The sequence below is a fragment of the Castor canadensis genome, chromosome 18, assembly GCF_047511655.1.
Source record: "Castor canadensis chromosome 18, mCasCan1.hap1v2, whole genome shotgun sequence".
Taxonomy (NCBI): Eukaryota; Metazoa; Chordata; class Mammalia; order Rodentia; family Castoridae; genus Castor; species Castor canadensis.
In genome coordinates this window covers 39,895,969-39,920,565 of record NC_133403.1, presented here as the reverse complement: position 1 = coordinate 39,920,565, position 24,597 = coordinate 39,895,969, and the positions used below count along the sequence as shown (strand labels likewise).

Genomic DNA, 24,597 nt, shown 5'->3' with positions numbered 1-24,597 from the left:
ACACGGTCCCTGTCCACGTCGGCTGGGAACTTGCGCTCCTTCGACAACCGTTTCTGTAGGGAAGCAGCCGTATGGTGCACCCCATGTGCCCCACCCCTCTCCGCACTCCTGGCCATTCGATTGGTTGTAGCCCTCGCTCGTGCTCTATGATTGGCTGACCGCATGCCGCGAGAGCGAGGATGCGCCTTTCTCTGGGAAACATCGCTGGCGGACGGAAGCGTGCAGCGGGTTGTAATAATGCCTTAAGGCGACCGCTGGACGCGGCGCGTGGCGGGTCTCCGAGACTTCGTCTCGGAGGACTGCCATGGCCAGCGTCCACGAGAGCCTCTACTTCAATCCCATGATGACCAATGGGGTGGTGCACGCCAACGTGTTTGGCATCAAGGACTGGGTGACGCCGTATAAGATCGCGGTGCTGGTGCTGCTGAACGAGATGGGCCGCACGGGCGAGGGCGCTGTCAGCCTCATGGAGCGGCGGAGGCTCAACCAGCTGCTCCTGCCGCTGCTGCAGGTGAGGGGCGCCCGCCGGCTCCCGCCCATTCGGCAAACTTGGTGAGGACCTGCTCTGTGCAGGTCACCGCCAGGGCCTGGGGACAGGGGGCCCGTCAAGTGCTCTGTGTGCTCCAGCGGGATGCGAAAAGAAAAAGCTCATACCGCTCAGACGTACTGAGGGCTGACCATGGGTCAGCTGCGTTTCTTCTGCAGGTTCGCGTCGGGCTCCAGTGCTTATTGCCTGGGTGGCTAGGGCAGAGCTACAGGCTCGGATCTTCCGTGCTCTGGAAAGTCGACCTACACTTGGTCCTCAGCATTGGAGACGCTTCCTTCCTGTAATAAACAATAATGACCTAAGTGTTGGTGGAACACTTACCGTGTCTTAAGCACTTCATCCGTTTTATTTCATTTTACAGACTCAGGTCGCACTTCCATTGCTTACTGACTAGTTGCCACTTGTGCAAGTTTTTTTGTCCCATTTTGGGTCTCAGCTTTCTCTCTGTAAAAGGGACACAGTGATAGAAAGTATGTTAATAGCACATAGTAAATCAGTGTTAAGTAATATTTTCATTTTAATACGTTTTGTTAGGACGTGTATTCCTCTATCAGTTGTGGGTTTTTTTTTTTTCTTTTTGGCGGTACTGGGATTCGAACTCGGCCTTATGCTTGCTAGGCAGGTGCTCTTACCGCTTGAGCCTCTCAGCCAGCCCGTTTTTGTGATTGTTTTTTCCCAAGATAGGGTCTCTTGAACTATTTGCCCCAGGCTGCCTTCGAACCACAGTCCTCCTCATCTCTTCCTCCTGAGTAGCTAGGATTACAGGAGTGAGCGACCTGTGCCCCGCTTTTCTTTTTAAACTAGGTAAACTGTATTTTTGGGAAAGGGGAATTGAAAGAGGGAGCAACCTAGGGCCCAGTGCTTAGGTGGCTTGCCCACTTAACTAAAAGGGGCAGAAAGGTTGATAAATGAATTATGTTTGTGGTTCTTTATCAATCTCCAGCTCTTTAGCATGTATCTATAACCTTCCTATCTCTCCTTTACACAGGGCCCAGATATTACACTGTCAAAACTATACAAGTTAATTGAAGAGTCTTGTCCTCAGCTGGCAAATTCAGTACAGATCAGGTAAACTTCATTTTTTTCTGTATATATGAAAAGGTATCAAGGTGGATGAAAATTTCAGAGGGTGTGTAGTAATTTTTAAAGTTACCTGTATTCTAGGGGTTGTTTTCCTAAGTACCTTTACTAAATTTTATTTTAAATGGACATCAAACATACAGTTCTGCAGCTTTTTTCAATTTCTGTATGGATCTACCTTATTCTTTTTAGTCTTGGCAGATAATTCCATTTTGTGAGCTGATGTGAAAAAATTTCATGATTTAAAAACACCCCAACAATGTTTGACACTTTTCAGAAATTTGGGAATGGTATTTTGGAGTATAAGGCTTGTTTTATGTGCAACTTAATACAAATCTCTGAGCCACCTTGAAGCAGGTTTATTGTAGATGATACAGGAATAGGAAACGCGGAAGCTGGTCAAAGAGCCTTCCTAAAATGTGCACCTCAATTTTCTCATTCAGAATCAAACTGATGGCTGAAGGCGAATTGAAGGATATGGAACAATTTTTTGATGACCTTTCAGATTCTTTTTCTGGAACTGAACCAGAGGTTCACAAAACAAGTGTAGTAGGTATGATACTCTTCTAAGAAGAGCAGAGGATATTTTCATTCAAGTGAACAGCTTTCTCAGTGACATCTGTCATTAGTGTGCTATACCTGTAGACAAATATAGTAGGGGTATTGGAGCTGTTGTAGTTTGTATTGTCATGCCACTATGATTTATATTTAACAATAATTAACTGTGGAAAAGCACCCTCTGTTTTGTTTACAATAGTCTAGAGTCTGAGCCTGGTCCTGGGGTTTTTAGGGTTTCCCAGCTCTTTTCACAGTCCTCTGGATCACTTGCTGCATTGTGCAACTGTAAGTGAGGGTCACCAACCAAACTTAGGAGGAGAGGTAAGTAAAAACATTATTGTTCTAGTACACAAAGTGAGCGTGTACATGATGTTTCTGTGATGCTTTTCTACTAGCTTTGTATTCATACTCCGTCCCTCTGGCTCTTTTGCATGATAATTTTTATATTATTTAACATCAGTTAGTTATTGATCTTCTATGTGCCAGGCTCTGAGTGTACAAGACAGATACGGACTTTCCTCTTATGGAGATTGTGTTCAGGGAGGGAAGAGTGAAGCCAGATAGTAAAAAATAAACCAATAAATAGGATAATCTCAGAGTGTTAGAATAGCCATAAAATAAAATAGAGTCCGTGAGGTGGAGGAGTGGGGATGGGGCAGGACTAAGCCCTGAATAAAAAGGAGACCAGCTCTGTAAAGGATGAGGGAAGAACATTCCAGGAGGAGGGAACAGCACCTGCAAGTGTCTTTGATTCTTTGAAGGAAAAATTGTGCCAAATAGTCATTTTCATTGTGTGGTGGGATATTAGTTAATTTTTTTCCTTGTCTGTGGTCTTATTTTGTAGGTTTATTTCTGCGTCACATGATCTTGGCCTACAGTAAACTTTCTTTCAGTCAAGTATTTAAACTATATACTGCCCTTCAACAGTACTTTCAGAATGGTGAGAAAAAGGCAGTGGAGGATGCTGATATGGAACTGACCAGCAGAGAGGAGGGTGAAAGAAAGATGGAAAAGGAAGAACTTGATGTATCTGTCAGGTAAGTTGGGTTTTTCTGTCAGAGATCCTTTTCCTGTGAGGCAGTATGACTTCAGGTGCAGTAAATCCTTTTTATTCAGAGTTCGTGTACTGGCCATCCCTTTTTTGTCCCCGATATCTGGGACGTTGGCTCATGGGCTGCACCAGGGACTCTTTGCCCTCTGATGTGGGGTTGGCCAGTGGGAGGCACAGGTGGGAAATCCACAGGGTCAAGGAAAGTGAGGTCAGGCTGTGGATTCACTGGCTCCTTTCCTTTGGGGTCAGGGGATTGCTGTGGGGGGCGGGGGTCACAGCTTTTGTGATATCCCTTTCTGCACTCCTTTGGGGAATCTGGTAATGAGGAGGAGGTCTTCCCAGACCTGAGTTGCAGGGTGCCCCAGTGTTACCAGCCATGGGGACCATGTTATCCCTCACAGCTTCTTTGTTCCTTGTCCCTACTTTTGTAAGTGTTCTTTGTTCAGTTCTCCTCAGGTTCCACAATTTGAGTGTGCTGTTTCTTTTCCTCAGGGACCTTGAGCAGTAGTATTCAGCACATCAGAGCTCAGTGCGTTGAGTGAATTAACAATTGAGTAACTCTGAAGATGTATGGAATGCCTCCTAAGGTGTAGGCACAGGGGTGTGGTGCTGCTGCTGCTTATGAGTTGTTGAAGCTCAAAACCTAGGGGTGTCCTTGGTTCCTTTCTGGCCTTCCCCCTGACAGCCCATTCCCCTGTAGGTCTAGTCAGTTCTTCCTCCTTGACGTGTCTTAACTGCTTCACTTCTCTCATCACCATTGCTAACCCCCAGGTCAAAACACCAAAGTTCTTTGGCCTCCTCGATGGCTTCTTGTCTCCCTCCTGTCTGTGCTTCACTTGGCAGCCAGAGGAACCTGGTGGAGTGTGAGTCGGGTAACAGCTCTTCTCCCCACCCCCTCCAGTGACAGCCCTTGGAACTTACAAGTGAAGCTTCTAAGTTCCACAGCCTGGTGCTGCCTGGGGCCCCAGCATTTTCCTTGACCTCTTTCTCTTTACTGCTACCTGCACGCTCACATGGCTAACTGCTCTGGGTTTCTTTTGGTTTCTTCAGTACTTCAGGCCAGTTTCTTCTGCAGGTCCCCTGGATACTCTTCTCTGGCTTTTCACCTCGTTGGTTCATTTTACTGTTCAGACGTCAGCTTGGGTATTCTCTGTCCTGACCACGTATCTGCAGTAGCCCTCATCCCAAATGCTTTCTGCTTTGTTCCCTTCATACCTCTAACCTACCTACCTTCCTTCCCTCTTTCCTTTCTCTTGGTAATGGGGCTTGAACTCAGGGTCTACACCTTGAGTCACTCCACCAGCCCTTTTTTTGTGAGGGTTTTTTTCGAGCTAGGGTCTGTAAATATGTACTGAAGAGCTGTAGCAGAGAATCAGAATATAGTCCATCACCCACACCAGCAACTTGTCCAGCATCCCATTTTTGACTTCTTTACCTTTGCTTTCTCACCTCCCTCTCTAAGCCACTGGAAACTGGGATCACCTCCCAAAGAAACTACTTATACTTTGCTTGGAATAACATATATGTATGTGTACACACACACACACACACACACAGAGTTCTGGTGAGAACTGACAAGTAAATAGATGGCACAATGCAGTGTGTACAGAGCTCTGATGGAAGTGAGTCCCATCTGTCCTAAGCAGGCTGGCCGGCCCCTGGGTGGAGGCGGCCACATTGTGTGTGGAGGGGAGTGCTCTCCTGCACTTCCTGAGTGGCCTCTGTATTGCGATGTGATTTGTTCAGGACATTCTGGGGACTAGAAGAGAATAATACTAGTAAGTGCTTCCCAAAACTCATTTCTTTCCAGTCGCTTACAAATGCTTCTTATGTATGGAAAGACAATACGGTGTAGTGCTAAGATTGGCTGAGGAGTCAAACCACTGGTGTCAAGTCTGCTGTGAGACCTTGGGCAAGTTACTCAGCCTCTTTGTGCTTCAAGTTCCTTACTTGCAAAATGGGACTTATCCTACCTTCTCAGAAGAGTGTTGTAAGAATTAAATGATAAGTTCGTATAAAGTATTTAAAACTATGCCTAATACTTAGTACATGTTCAATAGGTGTTAGCTGTTGTGATTATTATTATCTATCTTTTCTTTTAGTTAATTTCTCTAAGGAATATTTCTAGTCTACAGTGTAATCCTTGTTCTGGCTACTTTATGCTTAAAGTAGCTAAGTGTCACTTTTTTTGAACTGTTAAAATTCAGAATTTGCTTATTTTGGTTTGGCTTTCCCCTAAATTAATCTGATGTAATTAGGTCAAACTATATCTTTTTGTCTTATTCTATTTAAGAAGTCATTTGTGTACATTTAATTTAGTATACTTACTGTAAAGGCATCTGGTTTCAGAAAATAATATACTTTTAGTAAACAGAATTTCATCATGAAAATTGAAGAAATATATTATTTGAACATAAATCCTATTAAGTATTATAATTATTTGTCCAAAAAGAAGTTATTTTGTTAGAGAATTTTATTTTTTTTTTTTTTAATGCAGTGCTAGGGGTGGAATACACTAGTTAAGCTCTCTACCACTGAGTAACACCCTCAGCCCTTATTTTTTTTGAGACAAGGTTTTGCTGTGTAGCCCAGGCTGGCCTGGAAGCTGAGATACTCCTGCCTCAGTGAGTGCTGGGATTTCAGGTATGCACCACCACAACTAGCACCAAAACTTTTTCTTTTTTTATGTGCATGCAGTGCTGGGTATTAAACTCAGGTCCTCGAGCTTGCATGTGTTAGACAAGTGCTGTACCACTGAGCTACATCCCCAGCCAAACATTTTTATAAGATATATTTCCTCACATTTCTTGTAATTTAAAAAGGGAAATTTTAATTTTTTTGTGATTTTTTTTTTTTTTTTTTTTTCTTTTTGTTTGGTGTTGGGCATTGAACCCAGGGTCTCAGATGCATGCTAGGCAAGTACTCTACTCCTCTTTCTCTCTCTTTTTTGTAATTTTTGGAATGTTTTTAGCTCTCTACAGGGAAATTATTATTCTTAACCTAGAAATTTGCATTAAATTTGGAAAGGAGAAAATTTGTGTATTAAGTAATATTGCATAGCTTGCAAATCTCTTACCCTACCATGAATTCATTCCTTTTTGAAAATGAGTACCCATTGATTTAGAAGAGAGGGGAGTATTCAGTCATTAAGTACTTATTGATATTTTTTAAAAATCCAGTCACAGAAGAGACAAACTGTGTTTCGTTTGCCTTTGTTGCTAAGTGGTAGCATTTGTGTCCTGCAGAAGGATCTCAGGCCTGTAGGATTACACCATTTAGTCTGTGAGGCTACAAGCTGTTCCAACCACATTTTCTCAGCACTTCTGGAAGGGCCTAACAAATGTAAAAATTCTTTCGTATTTCTTCACCTGCTGGTGGTTTAATAGCAACCTCCCAAACTCATTACTTTATTCCACACATACTGACTGAGTGCTTCCTGTGTGTCAGGCACTCTGCTAGGCACTATTCTGTCTGCAGAGGAGAAAGTCCCTGTCCTCATGGAGTTATGTGGCACAGGAGGGATAGTAGAGAGGTAACTCTGTGATTTCATAGAATGTCAGTGCAGTGAAGAAATGAATTGGGACACAGAGCAGAGAGTGCTTAGGAACAGGGGTGCTGCTAGAGAGCTTCTTTAAGACTGGTAGCAAAATGATGCTGGACTTAGTCCTGAGAAGAGTTCCCAAGACAGGGACAAGATGACATATTTGAGAGACAGAATGGAGGACAGTGTGGCCTGAGCACAGGAGTTGAGGGAGGGTGCCGTGAGGCTAAGTCACCCCCTGGTTGCTCACTTTCAAAGGACTCTGGTTCGATGTCTTGTAATTGCTGTCTGTCTTGGTCCCTCCTCTCCTGTCCTCTGCTGATGTCCTGTCACTGCCCTACTGAGAATCTCCAGAGGTCCCATAAGTTCTTACCTGGTGTTTGAGGCCTTCCACAGGTGACTTTATCTTCTGCTTCTCAGCATGGGTCCTTTATCTCAGCCTGCCAAGTCTGCTTGTTCATGCCTTCCAACACTTCAGGCATTTGCTTATTCTGATTGGTTGTTTTCTGTCCTGGAATGCTTCTCCTTCCTTGTCATTTTCTTCATTCCTTCCTGTCATGTTGATAACTCCCAGCTGGACTGGTCTCTCTCTTTCTACTGCGTGCTTAGCATTTATCTCCATCTTCATGTGTGCTGGGCTTAGCCTTTGCCAACACTGTAAGCTCATTGAGGCATTTTGTCACCCTACACCTAGACTAGTTTCATGTATTGCAAGTGCTAGGCAAAAATAAAATAAAAAAACCTGGTTGATTGATTAATCCTCTATTATATTTGAAATTTAATATATTATGGTAGATTTAAACACTTTGGGGAGTTACACATTCCTTTTGAGAATCTGATAAATGCCAGGCAGTATTCTCTACATTAAAAATGTACATCCACACATTTGCACTCAGTTACCAGGTTCCCCAGCTCCTTAGCCCGTCCTTGGACCAAGGTTAAGTTCCCATATTTATGTACATTTTTAGGATAAAAGTCTGTCTCAGGTGATATTTGGATTCATTATCGAGATATGCTTTCCCTGAACAAATAGCCCTTTTCCTAGTTGAATACTATTTGTGGCTTTTGTTTGTTTGTTTGTTTTCTTTTTTTGATGGTACTTGCATTTGAACTTAGAACATCGTGCTTGCTAAGCAGGCGCTCTTCTGCTTGAGCCATGCTCTCGGTTCTGTCTGTAGTTTTTTAAAAGCTCCTTTCTCCCACTTACGCTTGTGAGGCCTGAACATGCAGAGGAATGGGGAAGGGGTCATTCGGGCTCTGGGTTTCCTTGATGTTCTCAAGCTTCTTCATGTCATCCATGGAAGCTGCCAGGGAGCACGGGTGAAATTTACCATTTAGAGTAACTGTATTTTCCCTTTTTGGGGAGCAATTTTGCTTTGCCTGATCCTGATTTTCTCTTTGCGTTTTACTAATATTGCTCCTGGTTGTGAATACCTCTTGTCCTTCTTTGGGAAAAGGGCTTAAGTAACTGGACCATTTGAAATAGCATCACGGACAAGAGAGAAGAATGGGCCTCATAGTGTGTGTCCTGTTTCTTCAAAGTCTCATCTGTCCCTCACCTTTTCGTCACAGCCATATGCATTCCAAACCTCAGACATAACTTTGTTTAAGGGGCATTTTAAAAGAAAAGTGCTTTTTTTTTTTTTTTTTTGAGTTCAAACTATGTTTGAACTCAGGTCCTTGTGCTTGCAAGGCAGGTGTTCCACCACTTGAACCAAAACACTTTTTATTGTTCAAGACACTTAGCTATTTTCCTTTTGGGACCTTGACCTGTGAATTTCTTTCCAAGTCTCTCCATGTCACTATGGTGTCACCCATCTTTGCTGTGCCTGGTTTGGGTCTAGTTCTTGGCAGTACTCCAATGGCTGCCTTGGGGATTATTAGGTAATATTTGCAGCAGTAAACCATTTCTTGTTAGAATATCTTCCCAAAGTTTTCTGTGGGACACATTTGCTTTGTGAGAGATGCAAGGAAAGGTGTCTTTGATTACATGAATTTGATAAATGACACATTAAACAAAGTTTCTTTCTATTGGGTTTTTCTAATGTGTATCATGAATTTCTAAGCGAGGTAGAGTATGTAACTTACTCCAGTTTATTTAACCTAACAGCAGTGTTTTGTTTATTTGTTTAGAATACCTGTCCACAGGTTATTCATGTGAGACCATTTGAGAACTGCTGTACTAGGCACATAATCCTTATAAAAATAGTATTTTTGAGTTAATACTGACTTTTTTTTTTTTTCCTGTACTGGAGTTTGTGTTCAGGGCCTCAGACTTGCTAGACAGGCACTCTATCAACTGAGCCACTGTGTCAGCTCTTTTCTTTGTGTGTATGGTGGAGATTTTTTGAGACAGGGTCTCACTTTTGTTGCATGGGCTGGCCTTGAACCATGATCCTCCTGATCTCTGCCTCCTGAGTAGCTAGGAGTATAGGTATGAGCCACCAGTGCCCAGGAATATTGATTTTTATACTATAAGAGAAGCATTTCTTCAGAGTCATGTGGAAAAAGGGTATTTTTTATATTTGCTTTCAATATAAGACTTATATGTGCACAAATATAGATTTCTCTAGCCTAGGTGTTTTCCCCCTCTTTAGGATGTGAGGTTCAAACCCAAGATGTTGAGTATGTAGGCAAGTACTCTACTTCTGAGCTGCAGTTACACCCCTAGCCTTCTTGTCCAGGTTTCTGTCAGCACATTTCTTGTTTATTGGTTCTTTGTAATCTAAACTTCTAGGCAAATGGTTATTTCTTGGGAGAAGCCTCTTTTTCCTTCCCTTTGATACAGTAGTGTCTTACATCTGGCATTAGAAACTCTTCATTCATTCATTCATTCATTCTCCAAACCTTGAATGTCTGATACGTGCCACTAAGTGTGCTGGGTATTTGTATATAGTTGCGATGCACAGGTACCATGATGCTATATGTAGGAGATAGGAACTCAAAGGTGGAATGTCAGGAAAAGTTCCTGGATAATGGGATACTTGAATTAGTTCTGAAAGAGGAACAGTGTCTGACAGTATCATAACAGGGGCACTGAGGCTGAGGAAGGTGCAGTAGAACCTCTGTAAGGGGTTCTTCAGGGTTGGAATGTAGCTGAGGAAGAGAAGGCAAGGAAGACAGGACCTGCAGGTTGACTGTTCTTAACCTGCAACTATATGCAAATATCTAGTACATCCAGTGCCTTGGAGCACTATCAGGCATTCAGAGTTTGGGAAATGAATGTATAATGGTTTCTAACACCTTGCTGTATCAAAGAGAAGGAAAAAGAGGCTTCTCCCAAGAAACAACCATTTGTATAGAAGTTTAGGTTACACAGAACCAGTAAACAGTGGATGTGTAGTATGAGTCAGAATTTCAACCTTTTTTTTTGTTTTGGCAGTACTGGGGTTTGAACTCAGGGCCTACACCTTGAGCCACTCTACTAACCCTTTTTTGTGAAGGATTTTTTTTGAGATAGGGTCTTGCGGAATTATTTGTGTAGGCTGGCTTCAAACCTCAAGCTTCCTGATCTCTGCCTCCTGAATAGCTAGGATTATAGGCATGAGCCACTGGTGCTTGGCTAGGATTTCAACTCTTGATCAGAAGAGGCAAGAATCCCCTGCCTTGTGACTGCTGGGATTACAGGCATGTACCACCATGCCTAGCCTTGAGCTCTTCTGATGCAAGAGATGTTACCATTTTCACTCTTGTGTAACTCTTTACAATTTTGCTTTTATTTTCCAGAGAAGAGGAGGTATCTTGCAGTGGGCCTCTGTCCCAAAAACAAGCAGAGTTTTTTCTTTCTCAACAGGTATGTTAATTTTGTAATTTATTAGTAGCTTTTTTTTTAATCCTCTGACATTCTGAGTCATGGCCTATCCCCGTTATGTTAGTAAGTTTATTAGTATATCTGCATTATCCTTTACTCTTTACCAACAGTGTCATGCTTTTATTTTTATATTAAAATTATAATGTAGGTTATTTTAAGTAATAGTATGTGACTATGCTCAACATTCCAAGAACATGTAATTTGGAAGACTTGCTTTCCTCTTCTCATTATTTTATTTATTTATTTTTTTTTTTAAAGATACCGTGCATGTGGGATACTTCTTTATTTTATTACATATATATACATATATTTGTATATATTTGGCAGTACTGAGGTTTGAACTCAGGGCCTCATGCTTGCTAGACCAGCACTCTACCACTTGAGCCACACCTCCAGCCCCTCATTATTTTATTTTTTTATGGACATTTTCAAACATTAAAAAGAAAGTCAAAACACATTGTATGTAGTAAATGCCCTTATGCTTGTTACCTGGATTCTCTCTGTTTCTCAAATATCTCTCTCTCTAGCCCGATAAAATGATTTTCATGTTTTTATATTTTTGCAGTACTGGGGATTGAACCCAGGGTTTTGATCATGCTGGGCAAGTGCTCTATTACCCGAGCCACATCCCCAGCCCTTGTTACTGCTTTTAAGTCTTTTATTTTCCTTCTTTTGGTAACATAAGCTGAGCATTTTTCTTCGTCTTTTTTTTTTTTTTTCTGCATAGAATTTTTTGGTTTTGTCTTATTTTCTGCCACCTTAATTTTGTTAATTTTTCTCTCTGCAACAAGATACAATGTTTAGGTCTAGATAAAATTAATGGCATCACCTCTGCAGGTATATTTCATCCAGATTAGAAAACCCATCTACACAGCTAGTTAACTGTGAGGAAAAATACTGGTCAGCTGGATCCTCACCTCATTCTCACGCCTCAGGACTTTATAGATGGATTAAAGGGTTACATAAATACTTAAAGCTGCAATTAGACTAGAAGGAACTGCATATTAACTTTTAATTGGTCTCTGGGTGTGGTCTCAACATAAAAGCTGTGGAAGAAAACATATAGAAGATCATTTGCTTTTTCAATGTAAAAATTTTAAATGTCTGTGTGTCGTAACATGTTCTAACAAAATTAAGAGGCAAAAAATCAAATGAGAAGAAGTTATTGCAATAAATGTGAAAGAGTTAACACTTTTGCCTTAGAAATCATTTTCAAAGACTATTTGATGAGATAGTTTTATGTACATATGTACACATACATATATTCTCTATTTTTTTTGGGGGGGTGGTAGTGTTGGGGCTTAAATTTAGGGCCTTGTTCTTGCTAAGCAAGCCCTCTGTTACTTGAACCACAATCCCGACCTTACAATGTATTTTTAAATGAAAAGTAAAATTACATATACTATTCTAATTTTGTCAGAAGTATGTATGCATGTATACGTATATATATACAACCACATACATATATACACATACATATTATTATACATCCAGAAAAAAGACTAGGATAAGACATACCAAAGTTCTAATAGTATTAGCCAGGTACCAGTGGTTTACTCCTGTAATTCTAGATACTCAGGAGGCAGAGCTCAGGAGAATCGAGGTTCAAAACAGACCAGACAAATAGTTCATGAGATCCTATCTCGAAAAACCCTTCACAAAAATAGGGTTGGCAGAGTGGCTCAAAGTGAAAGTGCTGAGTTCAAGCCCCAGTGCCACCAAAAAAAAAGAAGTATTAATAGTATTATTTTTGGGTGGTGGTATTAAAATTTTCTGTTTTCTTTTTTGGTTTTCTTACATTTTTAGAGTTTTCTTTAATGCTGTAAAAAACTTAATGTGGAATTAGGAATTGTCATTACTTGCTTGTAATTCAAGGGTAGTCTGGGTACATAGCAGGACCCTATCTTAAGAAAATAAAATTATTGCTGCTTTTGGAAAAACTTGCCAGGATAAAATTGGAATAAGTTGTTCATAGCCCAAGTATAAGTATAAATATTTAATTTGGATCTGTGTATTAGCTTTGCATTGCTATCATGAAATACCTGACCTAGCCTACATATGAAGTAAAGAGGGGGTTTACCTCCCCACTGGAGGTTCCATTCCATAATTGAGTGGCCCTGTTGGCTTTGGATTCTTGTGAGGGTGGAACAAGTGGTCACCTTTCCAACTAGGAAGCAGAGAGACTGAGAGACATAGGTTCCATAGTCTTCAATGACCTAAGTACTTTCTGACAGGCTCTTAAAGGTCCCCAGTACCATCAACTTGGGAACCAAGGATTTAACACAGCCAGCCTGGGCTGCATAGTGAGACCATGTCTGAAACAACAAAATTAGGAAAAAAAAAAAAAGAATCAGGTGAGGCTGGTTAGTATATATTTCTGTACTTTTATTGACCGTTACTTTCTGAATTGTCATTTTAAAACTTTAGGCTGCTTTGTTGAAGAATGATGAGACTAAAGCCCTCACTCCAGCTTCCTTGCAGAAAGAATTGAACAACTTGTTGAAATTTAATCCTGACTTTGCTGAAGCGGTGAGTCTTTTTCAGAATTTGTTGTTGAGTTGAAAAGGAAGGGCAAAGTTGTTCAGTCTACTGAGTAGCCATACAAATGAGGATCAGTCTATTGACCCGGGTTCTTGAAAGAAATCATGCTTTTGACAAGTAACAGCACAGATTGCAGATGTCCTCCCCACTCCCCAGGCCACGGGGCATTTTATCAGCTGTTATATTCTCTTCATTCATCATCTCTGATGTGAGCTTTGGACAGAAGATGAGAAAATAGACTAACCAAAAAAAAAAAAAAGTTTTGTAACTGAAAAACTCTTTTTTCGTTTTCTTTTTTGCATTTTTTTATCCTTAAATTTCCATAGTTTAATTCCTTGTTAGGTTTTTTATACTCTGAAACTTTTTATAATTAAAAAAAAGGAAAGAGGTTGATATCTCTGTGTCCACTTTGCTTCTCTGTAACTGGTATCTGCCTGTTATGAAAGATGTTTCATTCAGTGATTCAAAGCAGAATGAAAACTGACTTGGTAAACTAGTATAAGTCTCACTGTATTTTAATTTGGACAAGTAGAGAAATTAATTTTATAATTTGCATGTGAATTCAAGTGTTAATCTTTATATTTGAGCTCACAGTGTTCCTTACTACCTCAGCTAGGCAAGGTCTGCTACCCCTCACGTATCAGTCATGGGTCCTAATGCAGCCAGTTCACGTACATTTATGGTAAACCTAACACAAACACTAACAGAACTCCTGATTTTCATTTGTGGGCTCTGTCAGGTGGAAACTGACAAAGCAATACCTCGAACCTCTTATTCTGCATGAAGGGAAAACGTTAAGCTAAATTGTGACCATGTCGTCATAGGGGTAAGAGTAGACAGATGTTTGCAGCCAACAGAACCTCCATAGTAGTCTTGCACAAGAGGAAGTGAACACTTAAGATATGCTGATTGCTTCTCATTTTAGCATTACCTCAGCTACTTAAACAATCTCCGAGTCCAAGATGTTTTCAGCTCCACACACAGCCTCCTTCATTATTTTGACCGCCTGATTCTCACGGGAGCCGAAAGCAAGAGTAACGGGGAAGAGGGCTATGGCCGGAGCCTGAGATACGCTGCTCTGAACCTGGCTGCCCTGCACTGCCGCTTCGGTCACTAGTAAGTCTGTAGACTTCTGTCCCTGCAGACATTGGAGACACAAATTCTCCAATATTCATTGAGATGTGCTTTAAAAATCATTCTTTTTTAAAAAGAAGAAAGAAAGAAAGAGACTCACCCAGTCTTGTCACCCTAGAACAGACACTGATGGAAACCTACTACCTAGGTAGTCTGCCCCCTGGTGTCACTACTTAGCATTATTGAGACTACAGTTTCATTACTTCTAAGAAAACCTAATGGTTCAATCAAAAGGAAATTAGGTCATTAGGCCAGAGATTCCCAAAAGGATTTTTCGGGGTAATAATGGGGCTGCGAAAGCTATTTTCAGTATTTTAAAAAGTCAAAAGGAAGTTGTGCCACTACTGGATGCTAGACTGCTCGGCTTGTAAAAGTCACATTTGCTTTTGGTTATAGCTGATGAGGTAGCATTGGTTTATTTCATTGCTAAGGTATACCTGTGTTTTTAAATTTTTTAGTTTTTTTTTTTTTGGGGGGGTGGGGGAGGGAGGTTGGTTACCTGTGTTTTTAATAAAAATAAAATCAGTCATTTAGTAAATACTGTTAGACCCATTAAAAAGACTGAAAGCATGAAGGCTATTTTGGAACCAAAGATGTAATATGAATAATGGTGAAATGTAGGAAATTACCAATTGAATGAATTTCCTATGTGCCTGCCCCATGGCTTTTTACCAGGTGACTGAAATGTGATCTTTGCTATAATCATCTTTTTTTTAGGTGATGGGGCAGTATTGGAGTTTGAACTCAGGATCTCATGCTTTCTAGGCAGGCTCTCTAGCACTTGAGCCTGCCTGCCCTGCAACAGTGATCTTTGATTAGAGACAGTAGGATATATTAATCAGAGAATACTGTGCAAAGTTTGAAAATTGAGACTTTCATGTGGGTCAGCTAACACTCTGGGAATTCTATTAATTATTTCTGGTTGTCTTTTTTTTTTTTTGGTAGGATTGAAGTTTGAACTCAGGGCTTTACATTTGTTTACAAAGCAGGTGTTCAACTACTTGAGCCACACCTCCAATCCATTTTGCTCTGATTATTGGGAGATGGGGGTCTCCTGAACGATTTGCTTGGGAGCTGGCCTCAAACCTTGATCCTCTTGATCTCAGCCTTCTGGGTAGGACTACAGGGTTGCCTGATGGTTGTCATGTTTTTAAGAGACAGTGTTTAAAGATTTTCCAGTTTCCATAATATCTTATAATAACTAACTTTTCTTTGCCTAGCTTTAATAATCTGTCTTTGTTTTGGTAGTATTCAAGTAGAAACTCAGGGTCTTGTACTTGCTAGACAGGTGCTGTACCACTTGAGCCATACCCCCAGCCCTAATAATCTCTCTCTCTTTTTTGATGATACTGGAGTTTGAACTCAGGGCTTCATATTTCCTAGGCAAGCTCTCTACCACTTGAGCCACTCTGCCAGTCAGTTTTTGAATTGAGTGTTTTCAAGATAGGGTCTCTCACACTATTTGCCTGGGCTGGCTTCAAACCAGATACTCCTGATTTCTGCTTCCTGAGTAGCTAGCCGTGAGCCACTGTTGCCCAGCCCTAATAATTTTTTGATCAGGGCCTTTTTACTTTTTCTCAATGCTGGAGGTAGAACCCAATTTTTACATACTGATAAATAATAGCAACATCATTTGTATTATTTACCAGTAACCAATTTCTGTGTGAAGAACTGCTTTCTCTCCTGTTTGGAAATTTGTATACAATTTCCTGGATATTAATTATCTTTTGATATATAGAATTTCTTTACATTTATGATATTGTCAGTGGATAGATAGCTAATTGCTGAAGTATAAATTAGGAAAGATGGATTTTTTTTTTCTTTTTTTTTGTTGGTACTGGGGTTTGAACTTAGGACTTCACACTTGTAATGCAGGTAGTCTACTGCTTGAGCCACACCTTCAGTTGGGTCTCTTATTTTGCCTGGGGCCAGCCATGGACCAAGGTCCTACCTCCACATCTGGAGTAGTTGGCTTTGCCAGCATGAGCTGCCACCATACCCAGCTTATTGGTTAAGATTGGGGTCTCAATAACTTTTTTTTGTGGCAGAACTAGGGGTTGAACTCAGGACCTTGTGCTTGCTAGGCAGACACTCTTCCGCTTGAGCCAGGCCCTCAGCCCTTTTTGCTTTTGTTAGTTTTGGGATTGGGTCTCAGATTTTTAACTGGGCCAACCTAGACCCCCACCATTCTGTTTATACTTCCCTGCATAGGTGGAATACAGGTATGTGCCTTTATACCAGCTTGTTTGTTGAGTTGGGGTCTTGTTCACTTAGCCCAGGCTGACCTCGAATTATGATCGTCCTAATCTGCACCTCCTAAGTAGTTGGAAATATAGGTGTAAGCCACTTTTCTCAGCTTAATGTGCTAATTCTTTGTGTGTGTGTGTGTGTGTGTGTGTGTGGTACTGAGGTTTGAACTCAGGACTTTGAGCTTGCTAGGCAGCCACATCTTCAGACCAATGTGCTTATTCTTAATTCCTGATTTACTTAGATCTAGGCATCTTTATTTCTTATCCTGGGTCTGTGAGGCTGGGTAAATTGTATCACTCAGCTAAAAGGATTGTGGGGATTTCTTGAAAATCTTGATGGTTGTTTTTTGAGCAGTTAGTATATACAAGGCACTGTTCTAGGTGTCAGGAATCCGGAGGTAACAATAGAAAAGGCACCCTGGTGTGGAGCTTATCATGATGAGAATAGACTATAAGCAATGCTAAACATAATTGTAATATGTCAGGTAGTGATAGAGCAGGATGAGGGTTCGGAGAGTGCTGTTGTTTTCATAAGGAACATTCTTTCTGCACAGTACTGACTCCCTTACTTTGTTTAAATAGTAAGGTAGCAGGCCAGCCATTCCAGCCTTCCTGATTTCTTTTAACCTAGTATTTGAGCAGAAATTTAAAGAATTTAAGGGAATTGAGTTCCCTGTGCATATATCTGGAGGAAGTTTTCACATTAGTGAAAAAAAAAAAAAAAAAACAGGTGCAAAGGCCCGTAGCAGGGCCTTGACATGTTTGAGGAGCAAGCACTGTGGTTGCAGTCCCTTAAGTGAGAAGGAGGGGAGGGGAAAAGCTCAGAGAGGTGGCAGGGGTCAAAGCATTTAGAGTTCTGGAGGCCAGGTGAGAACTTTGACTGAGTGGCAAAGGAAGCTATTATTGCCATTCTGGAATTTGGAAAATTAAATGAACATCCAAGTCCACTTCAGATGTTATAACCGTTTGCTTCTTGTTCTTTTACTGAAAACTTTTATTGAGGATTTCAGATTAGTAGCTATGGAAAACCAGAAGATCCCTTGAGAATCTACCTGCCTCTTGAAGTTTCTGTGTTGGTAATCTGCCTTTTATTCCTTCCTGAGAAAAACAGACTATCACTTTAGTCCTGTTTTAGCATACTGTCTCTTCAGTCCTCCCAAATTCCTCTTTTCTAAGCATAGCTCTGTGTGGTCTTCAGCTGGTCAATGAAGTTAGATCAGCTGGTACTTACCAAGGACCCATGAGTGAAGGTGTGCTTCCTGCCTACAGGGGACTTATGAAAGGGACTTCCATGCAAAATCAGTAAACATAGCTGGTTTCTTTATTTGAACAAGCAATTATTCAGAAGAAATTCACTACCCAACTAAAATTACTCATGTGAGGCTATTGCAATATTGGAAGAAAATTCATTATCAAAGTTTTTCCTTTGAGATCCTGAGTGAATTTATTTTGAGATCCTGAGTGACTCAGCACTCATGTTCTGTAACTTGTCATTGGGAAACCCAAAACTTAAGGCCTGATCTATGCCATTTAGACGTTTTTGAGGTGTTAATTAAGTAACAGTAACATAGGTTAAATAAATACACAGCAGTAGTAAGTGTAGCCTTGGAAAGCCAGGTATAGACAGAATTTCTGAGGTACTTTCAGAGATGAGAGCTCAGCAGGGCTGAGAATGGCTGGCGGGACTTCCACTGTCTGAGAGGTTGGGGGAGGGGAGCATATGAGTAAGCAGGAATCCTCAAAGTACTTTCTAAAATGTTTTGAAATGATAAAAGGAAAAAATGCACATAGTAAAAAAAAAAAATCCAAATAATGTAGAAGGGAATGCAGTGAAAAGTAAAATATCAGTCCTCTCTTTGCCCTTCCTCTCAGCAGTAGACATATGAAATAAACATCTTTGGAGCAGAGAGAAAAGCCATTCCTTCATTCCCTTTGTTAGCCATCACCCTAGAAAGGGTTTGTCCTGTGTCTCCGAATCTCTGCTGTGGCTGTTTCCTGGTGCTATGGGCCTCTGACAGAAGCAGCCCATAAATAGTTACAGCTGCAGCACAGAGATCTGCTCTTGGATGGTTTGTGTGCAGATGGCATCCTGCTACCCCTGCTCAGGATGTTTGTGATTGTTAACGGGATATTAATGTTTAGTCTGTCGTTAGTCAACAGGCAGAGCTCGCCCTGCAGGAGGCAATTAGGATTGCCCAGGAGTCCAACGATCACGTGTGTCTCCAGCACTGTTTGGTGAGGCCGTCCTCTGGTCTTGGGATTTTGCTCATGGGTTGAGTTGGCCTTTGGAAGGCCCCATTTGAATTGGGTTGTTTTGCAGTTGGGGCAGGGGTCCTTAGCAGTTAAAGGGAAGTACTTAGGTGGTCACCGTGATTCAGAAAGGGTGTCCCATAGTTATCTTTTTCAATTTCATGATATTTGTTATGCTTTGGGAGCATTTCCTATCTACAAATTTTAATGCAACTTGCCATAAAAAAAGCAGACATCAACAGTTGGATTTAACGTTGGCATTAACTAAAAGATGCTTGCTATACCTGGTAACTCGGGGAGACATTGATCTGTAAAGGCATAATCCCCAAGCACATGTAGAACACAGAAGTTACTTGGCAATCACCTGAGGTTCTCATTTCTTAATTAAAGGCTAGATGGGGCTTTATGCTTTTTCCAAAACACCTGCCACTCTCCACTGTCAGAGGTGGAGCAGATCAATGTCGTGTGTGTTTCGGTTGGGCTTTCATGGTTTTAATGTTTGAAAGGTTTCACTTAGGTTCACAATTCCTAAGAGAAAGTATTTTAGAGGAGTTGTTTTGCCCCTTTTTGATTCATTCTTATGGCCACATTGATATTTCACTAGAATATTCACCATTATCATTGTCATGATACATTTTGATGATTATCTCTTGCCAGAGCTGGCTTTATGTGCTGGGCCAGAAGAGATCCGATAGCTATGTTCTGCTGGAGCATTCTGTGAAGAAAGCAGTACATTTTGGGTTACCGGTAAGGCTCATCTTTCTGTGAGATTGCTTAAATAAGTGGTGTTGAGCCTTTGTCTCTTTTCTACCCTCTTTTGTCATGAACCAGTCAGAGATAGAATGGATATTTCCATGTGCGGTTTTGTTCTTGGTCGTTTCCTATGACTTTAATTATTAATCAAACCACTAATTCTCTCTGTTCCCTTTATCCTAATAACATCTGTGAAAGCTCCACTTATCAATTCGATAAGAGATCTTTGTTTAGCTGATTGAGCAACATTTAGTTAACATATATTCACTTTTTAGTACTTGTGCTGCCAAAGCAAGCACTAGAAAACTCTAGAAAAGGCTTTTTTTTCCTCTTTGGTGCTGGAGATCAAACCCAGGGCCTTGAAAATGTTAGGCAGTAACATCGAGCTATATCCTAGTCCTAGAAAGCCTGATTTTTAAGTCAGGGATTGGCAAACTGCAGTCTGTGGGCCAAATCTGGCATCCTGTCTGCTTATGTATGGCCTTCAAACTAAGAATGGGTTTTATGTTTTTAAATAGTTGGGGGACAGGGAACAACAACAAAGCAGAATATGCAACAGAAAACAGGTTTGTCCTGCAAAACCTGAATTACTTACTCTGATCTTTTGTAGAGTAAGTTTGCTGGTCCTTGTTTTAAACAATAAACAAAATCAGGGACCAGCAAACTCAATGGGCAGATTTGTCCATCCTTATTTTGAATGACAGTGAAGGGCCTGAGTTTAGTCTCAGTGACATGCACTAAGGACATTAAAAGAGCATAGTCTGTATTACAGGAAGTTATGACTGTTAAGGTCTAGATTACTGTTGCTTGGAGAACCTTATTCTGTCTCAGAGACATTAAAAACTGAACCATAGGCAGTGGGACTGCTTCGGCATTCTTTCTCAGAATGTTTGCAGCAAACTCAGTAAAACTGAAAGTAGTTATGTACAATTTCATGCATATGCTTGCTAACTCTGTAAATTGTCCATTCGAGTCACTCATGGGAATGGAAAGTTACATGTGTAGATCTGAAGTGGCTTCTTAAAGTGAACTAGACTTCTTAAAAACACTTCTTGCTATGGATTTAAGCTTGAGCTTTCATCCTTAAAGATTACACCAGAAGTTAATGAGAAGATAACTTGTTGCTCATGATAGGTATCCTTTTTGATCTCCTGTTACTTCCTGTGCCCCACACTGTTTGACATATTATTTCATTGTAATCCTTACGATAATTCTTTATGATAGGTTTGATGCCCATTTTACAGATGAGGAAGCTGAGGCTTAGCTAAGAAGCTAAGTGACTGGCCCTAAGTCACACAGTAAGTAGCAGAGGCAGTGTTTAAGTCCAGGTCCACCTAATGCCAAAGCCCTGGCTCTTTCCCATGTACCCTCTGCTTCTCTTCCAGCCTTAGTTTTTCAGGAACACATCCCACATGGGTCAGGGCTAAGATCAGGTTGTAGGTACTTTCCTTTTAAGTAGAGCTGTCACTGTGCATGTGCGGAAATGTGAAATCCACCACATTTCTGAAGACCAAAACAAATTCTGTCATGTAATCTCTATCTTGGGTCGTGGGTATATCTGTCCCCTTAGTACCTCGCCTCCCTGGGAATACAGTCCCTTGTTCAACAGAGAGCTTTTGCTGGGAAGACGGCCAACAAGCTGATGGATGCCCTAAAGGACTCTGATCTCCTGCACTGGAAACACAGCCTGTCGGAGCTCATCGATATCAGCATTGCCCAGAAAACGGCCATTTGGAGGCTGTACGGCCGCAGGTAGGTCTTGAAGCCGACTGCCACTGCCACGGAGGTGTGACTCATTCAGAGATAAGCAGGAGCTAGCCAACTGGTTCTGTACAAGGTTTCCCTTTTGCAAGTTGTTCATGTGGGGATCAAAGAAAATGCTTTATCGTCTGAAACATCTTGTGGTTGCATAGACTCGGCAAAATTTTTTCCCATGTACATTATTTGCTCCTCCCAGCTGCTCTGTGAGTAGTAACTGGTGGGTGATCTCTCTTCTGGCTTACACATGTGATCTGCCCAAGATCACAAATGTAGTTGACCAGTGACAAAACTGGGACTCAAACCCAGGTCATCTGACCCCAAGCACTGAGCTCCTCTGCCTTGAAACAAGAACCTCTCTTGCTATTTGCATGCTGCATGGCCACCCTTGCCCAAGTTGAGCATCCCCCGTCCCCCACAGCTGTTGTGTTTTCTCTGGACTATTCCAGCCTGTGTTACCTTTTCCATTTAGCCACCTTTAGCGTGGAAGTACACTTCTGAACTAGATTCTCCTCCTTGGAGCCTGTCACAACCTTACCTAGACAGTCTGCTATTTCTAGGAATTCATTAATGAAAGGAAGTGCCTCTTTACCAGTCTTGTTTTTGTATTTCAGATAATTTTTTGGCACGGTGTGCTCTGAAACAGCTGCCGACACTGGCCACTGCCTGCATTGCCAGAGCAGCCGGTGCCAGGATGGCATCGGGTCTGAATTTACCCGTGAAACCTAATTAACATACTATGACCTCAGGGAAAGTCGAGGGTGGGAAGGTGGGGGGGGTGGGAATCTGGGAGCTGTTGTTCCCAGTTGTGCCATAACTGCTCTGTGTTTCCTTGGGGGCTGCATCTCCAGGATGCTTCTCTGCTCTCCTTGGCCTAAGGGCAGGAGAGTTGGCATGGGGAGGTAGCTACTTCCACACAACCAGAGCCTGCAGAGGGGTCGACTTCCTTGCCTTCCTACTAATGATAACCATAGGCTATAGATCAGGGGCAGCCTGGTCTGTACCTGAGGGAACCCTGCTCCTCTCCTCACCCAGCACCATGGCCCTGCAGCAAGCCCAGATGTTGCTGAGTATGAACAGCCTGGAGTCGGTGAGTGCGGGTGTGCAGCAGAACAACACAGAGTCCTTTGCCGTCGCTCTCTGCCACCTTGCAGAGCTCCATGCAGAGCAGGTAGGCAGTTTGTGTTGGTCAGCTTTTTATTGCTATAACAAAATACCTGACACAATCAAGTTAAAAGAAGGAAAGGGTGCTCACTTCAGCAGCGTATGTACGAGAACTGGAAAGATACAGAGAAGATTAGCATGACCCCTATGCAAGGGTTACACACAATTTGTGAAGCATTCCATATAAGAAAGAAAGAAAGGAAAAAAAAAAAAAGGAGGAAATGTTAATTTTGGCTCTTAGTTTCAATTCATGGTTGCTTGGCCTTTTGCTTTGGGCCTGTAGCGGCATAGTCATTGTGGCAGGAGCACATGGCAGAGGAGGTCTGTTCACCTTCTGCTGATTGAGAAGCAGAGAGAGACACAGTGTCTAAGAGTCTTAGTGTGCCCTTCAAAGGCATGCCTCCAGTGACCTAACTGCCTTCCAGTAGGGCCTACTTCCTAAAGACTCCACCATCTCCCAGTAACACCACAGGCTGGCAACCAAGCTTTTAATACAGGGCCTTTGAAGGACATTTAAAATCCAAACTGTACTGCAGGTTGCCAGGCCAGTGTGCTACAGCACTGGAGAGGCTGCCATTTCTCTCTTCTAGTGCTAGAGAAGAGCACTGAACATGTGTTGGGAGGTCTGGTTAGTATAGGTGGCTGAGGAGCGAGGTCCCACCAATGGAGTCCCAAGAACTTGGGATCTTTGAAGGGAATAAGAGATTGGCTAGTTCCATGTAACAAATGGAATAAAAAGGATTGTTGTAATGTAGAGTAGTAGAGGTATGTGTGTCTATAGGAAAGGGAAGAGTATAATAAACCTGTAGCTAAAATGTTTACATTTGTTCTGTGCCAGGTCTGTGCTTGGTATTTAATGTAAATTATCTACAGAATCTTTCCGGTAGCCTTGAGAGGTCCACTTTATTATCCCTGTTTCATAGAACAAGTGAGCCAAGTCTCTACCCATTACAGAACATGTCAGTTAGGATGACCCCAAAGAAGAGCAGTGGAATTGGAAATAATCTTAACTTACAGCCTAAGTCATTTTACATAATTCTTTTCAGAGGGAATTAATTAAAGCATCTCATGCTACTCTAGTAAATTTCCCTTTGCTCAAAAATGTCTTTCTTGGCGTGAGAGATGAGGGAAATCTGTTTATTTATAGCCCTCCATCTCACTGAACATGCTGCGGCTGTTTCCTTGACCACACTGTTTTTCCCTGTCTCTGTGGTAATCCATTATTGTTAGAGTGTATCATGACCCTCAATATTCCCTAAACTGCAGCCTAAAGATCGGTGGGTGGTTTCCACCCCTTTTCAGAAGTCTACTGACCATACTTAGCAGTTTATAATCCTTCCAGTAGCTATGTAAACACAGGGTGGCTGGCTGCTGACTGATGGGTTCCCTGGCCCCCCTCTGGCTGCTGTCCTGAGTCTGGGAAGCCCCACTCAAGCTTTCCCAGGTCAAAGGCAAATCAGCTACGCTTTCCTCCAGGAATGTGGCATGTCCACTTCTTGTTTTTTCCGTCTTTTATTTATTTTTAAGTATGCTACCTTTTTGCTGGTGGTGTTCTGGAGATACTGAAGTTTGAATTCAGGGCTTCACACTTGGGTATTCTACTGCTCAAGCCATACCTCCAGCCCAATTTTTTCTCCTCTTGGTGGCACTGGAAGCTCCTTAACATCTTCTTTTCCTTTCTGGTGCCGTAGTTAAGTGGAACGTTTGGTAATGACGAATCAGTGAACATTCATTTAGGTGTTTGGTGTGAGCCCTCTGTGACTCTCCCTCTCCCCTCGCAGACAGCTTCATTGAGATACAATTCTCATGCTGTATGATTTTGTGACTGTGTGACTGTGTGTGTCTTTCTGAAGTAGAGTTCTCCCCACTGGGTCTAACCTTAAGTGGAATAACCTCTCCTTCACTGTCTTTGAGTCATATAGAATTTATTTATTTTTCCCACTGAAATAGTAATTGCTTTACAAAAATCTTAATCTTGGCCTAATTCTTTCATCTTGAAACTGACCATTTGTTAGAGTTCTATAATTTTTCCTGGGAAGAATACCCTGAAAACTAATCATGTTCTTGGATCTGTATGAATATTTCTGTTTCCTTCCTCTTTCATCTCTGGGCTTACGCGAGAAGCCTGCTGACCTCATCATTGTTTGGCTTCAATGGCCA

At 41.7% G+C, this 24,597-nt stretch overlaps 1 protein-coding gene and 1 non-coding gene across 4 annotated transcripts in view; both read left to right on the top strand.

Moving 5' to 3' along the window:
- Nucleotides 1-304: 304 nt before the first annotated feature.
- The window catches only part of Anapc5 (anaphase promoting complex subunit 5), a 35,245-nt gene continuing 10,952 nt past the window's right edge, over nt 305-24,597 (top strand). Inside the window, exons 1-11 of one of the 3 annotated variants that reach the window (XM_020156201.2) lie at nt 305-511; nt 1,536-1,615; nt 2,071-2,180; nt 3,030-3,222; nt 10,504-10,570; nt 13,016-13,117; nt 14,055-14,245; nt 18,666-18,747; nt 19,420-19,509; nt 21,125-21,267; nt 22,309-22,444. In XM_020156201.2, coding sequence (XP_020011790.1) covers nt 305-511; nt 1,536-1,615; nt 2,071-2,180; nt 3,030-3,222; nt 10,504-10,570; nt 13,016-13,117; nt 14,055-14,245; nt 18,666-18,747; nt 19,420-19,509; nt 21,125-21,267; nt 22,309-22,444 — 1,401 coding nt within the window. Of the gene's footprint in view, nt 512-1,535; nt 1,616-2,070; nt 2,181-3,029; nt 3,223-10,503; nt 10,571-13,015; nt 13,118-14,054; nt 14,246-18,665; nt 18,748-19,419; nt 19,510-21,085; nt 21,268-22,308; nt 22,445-24,597 lie in introns of those variants that run through there. The other 2 variants (XM_074061100.1, XM_020156200.2) reach the window with 2 other exon arrangements.
- LOC141419080 (U6 spliceosomal RNA) lies at nt 22,521-22,626 on the top strand. Its single transcript, XR_012443749.1, has one exon. It is a non-coding gene; the product is annotated as a U6 spliceosomal RNA (small nuclear RNA).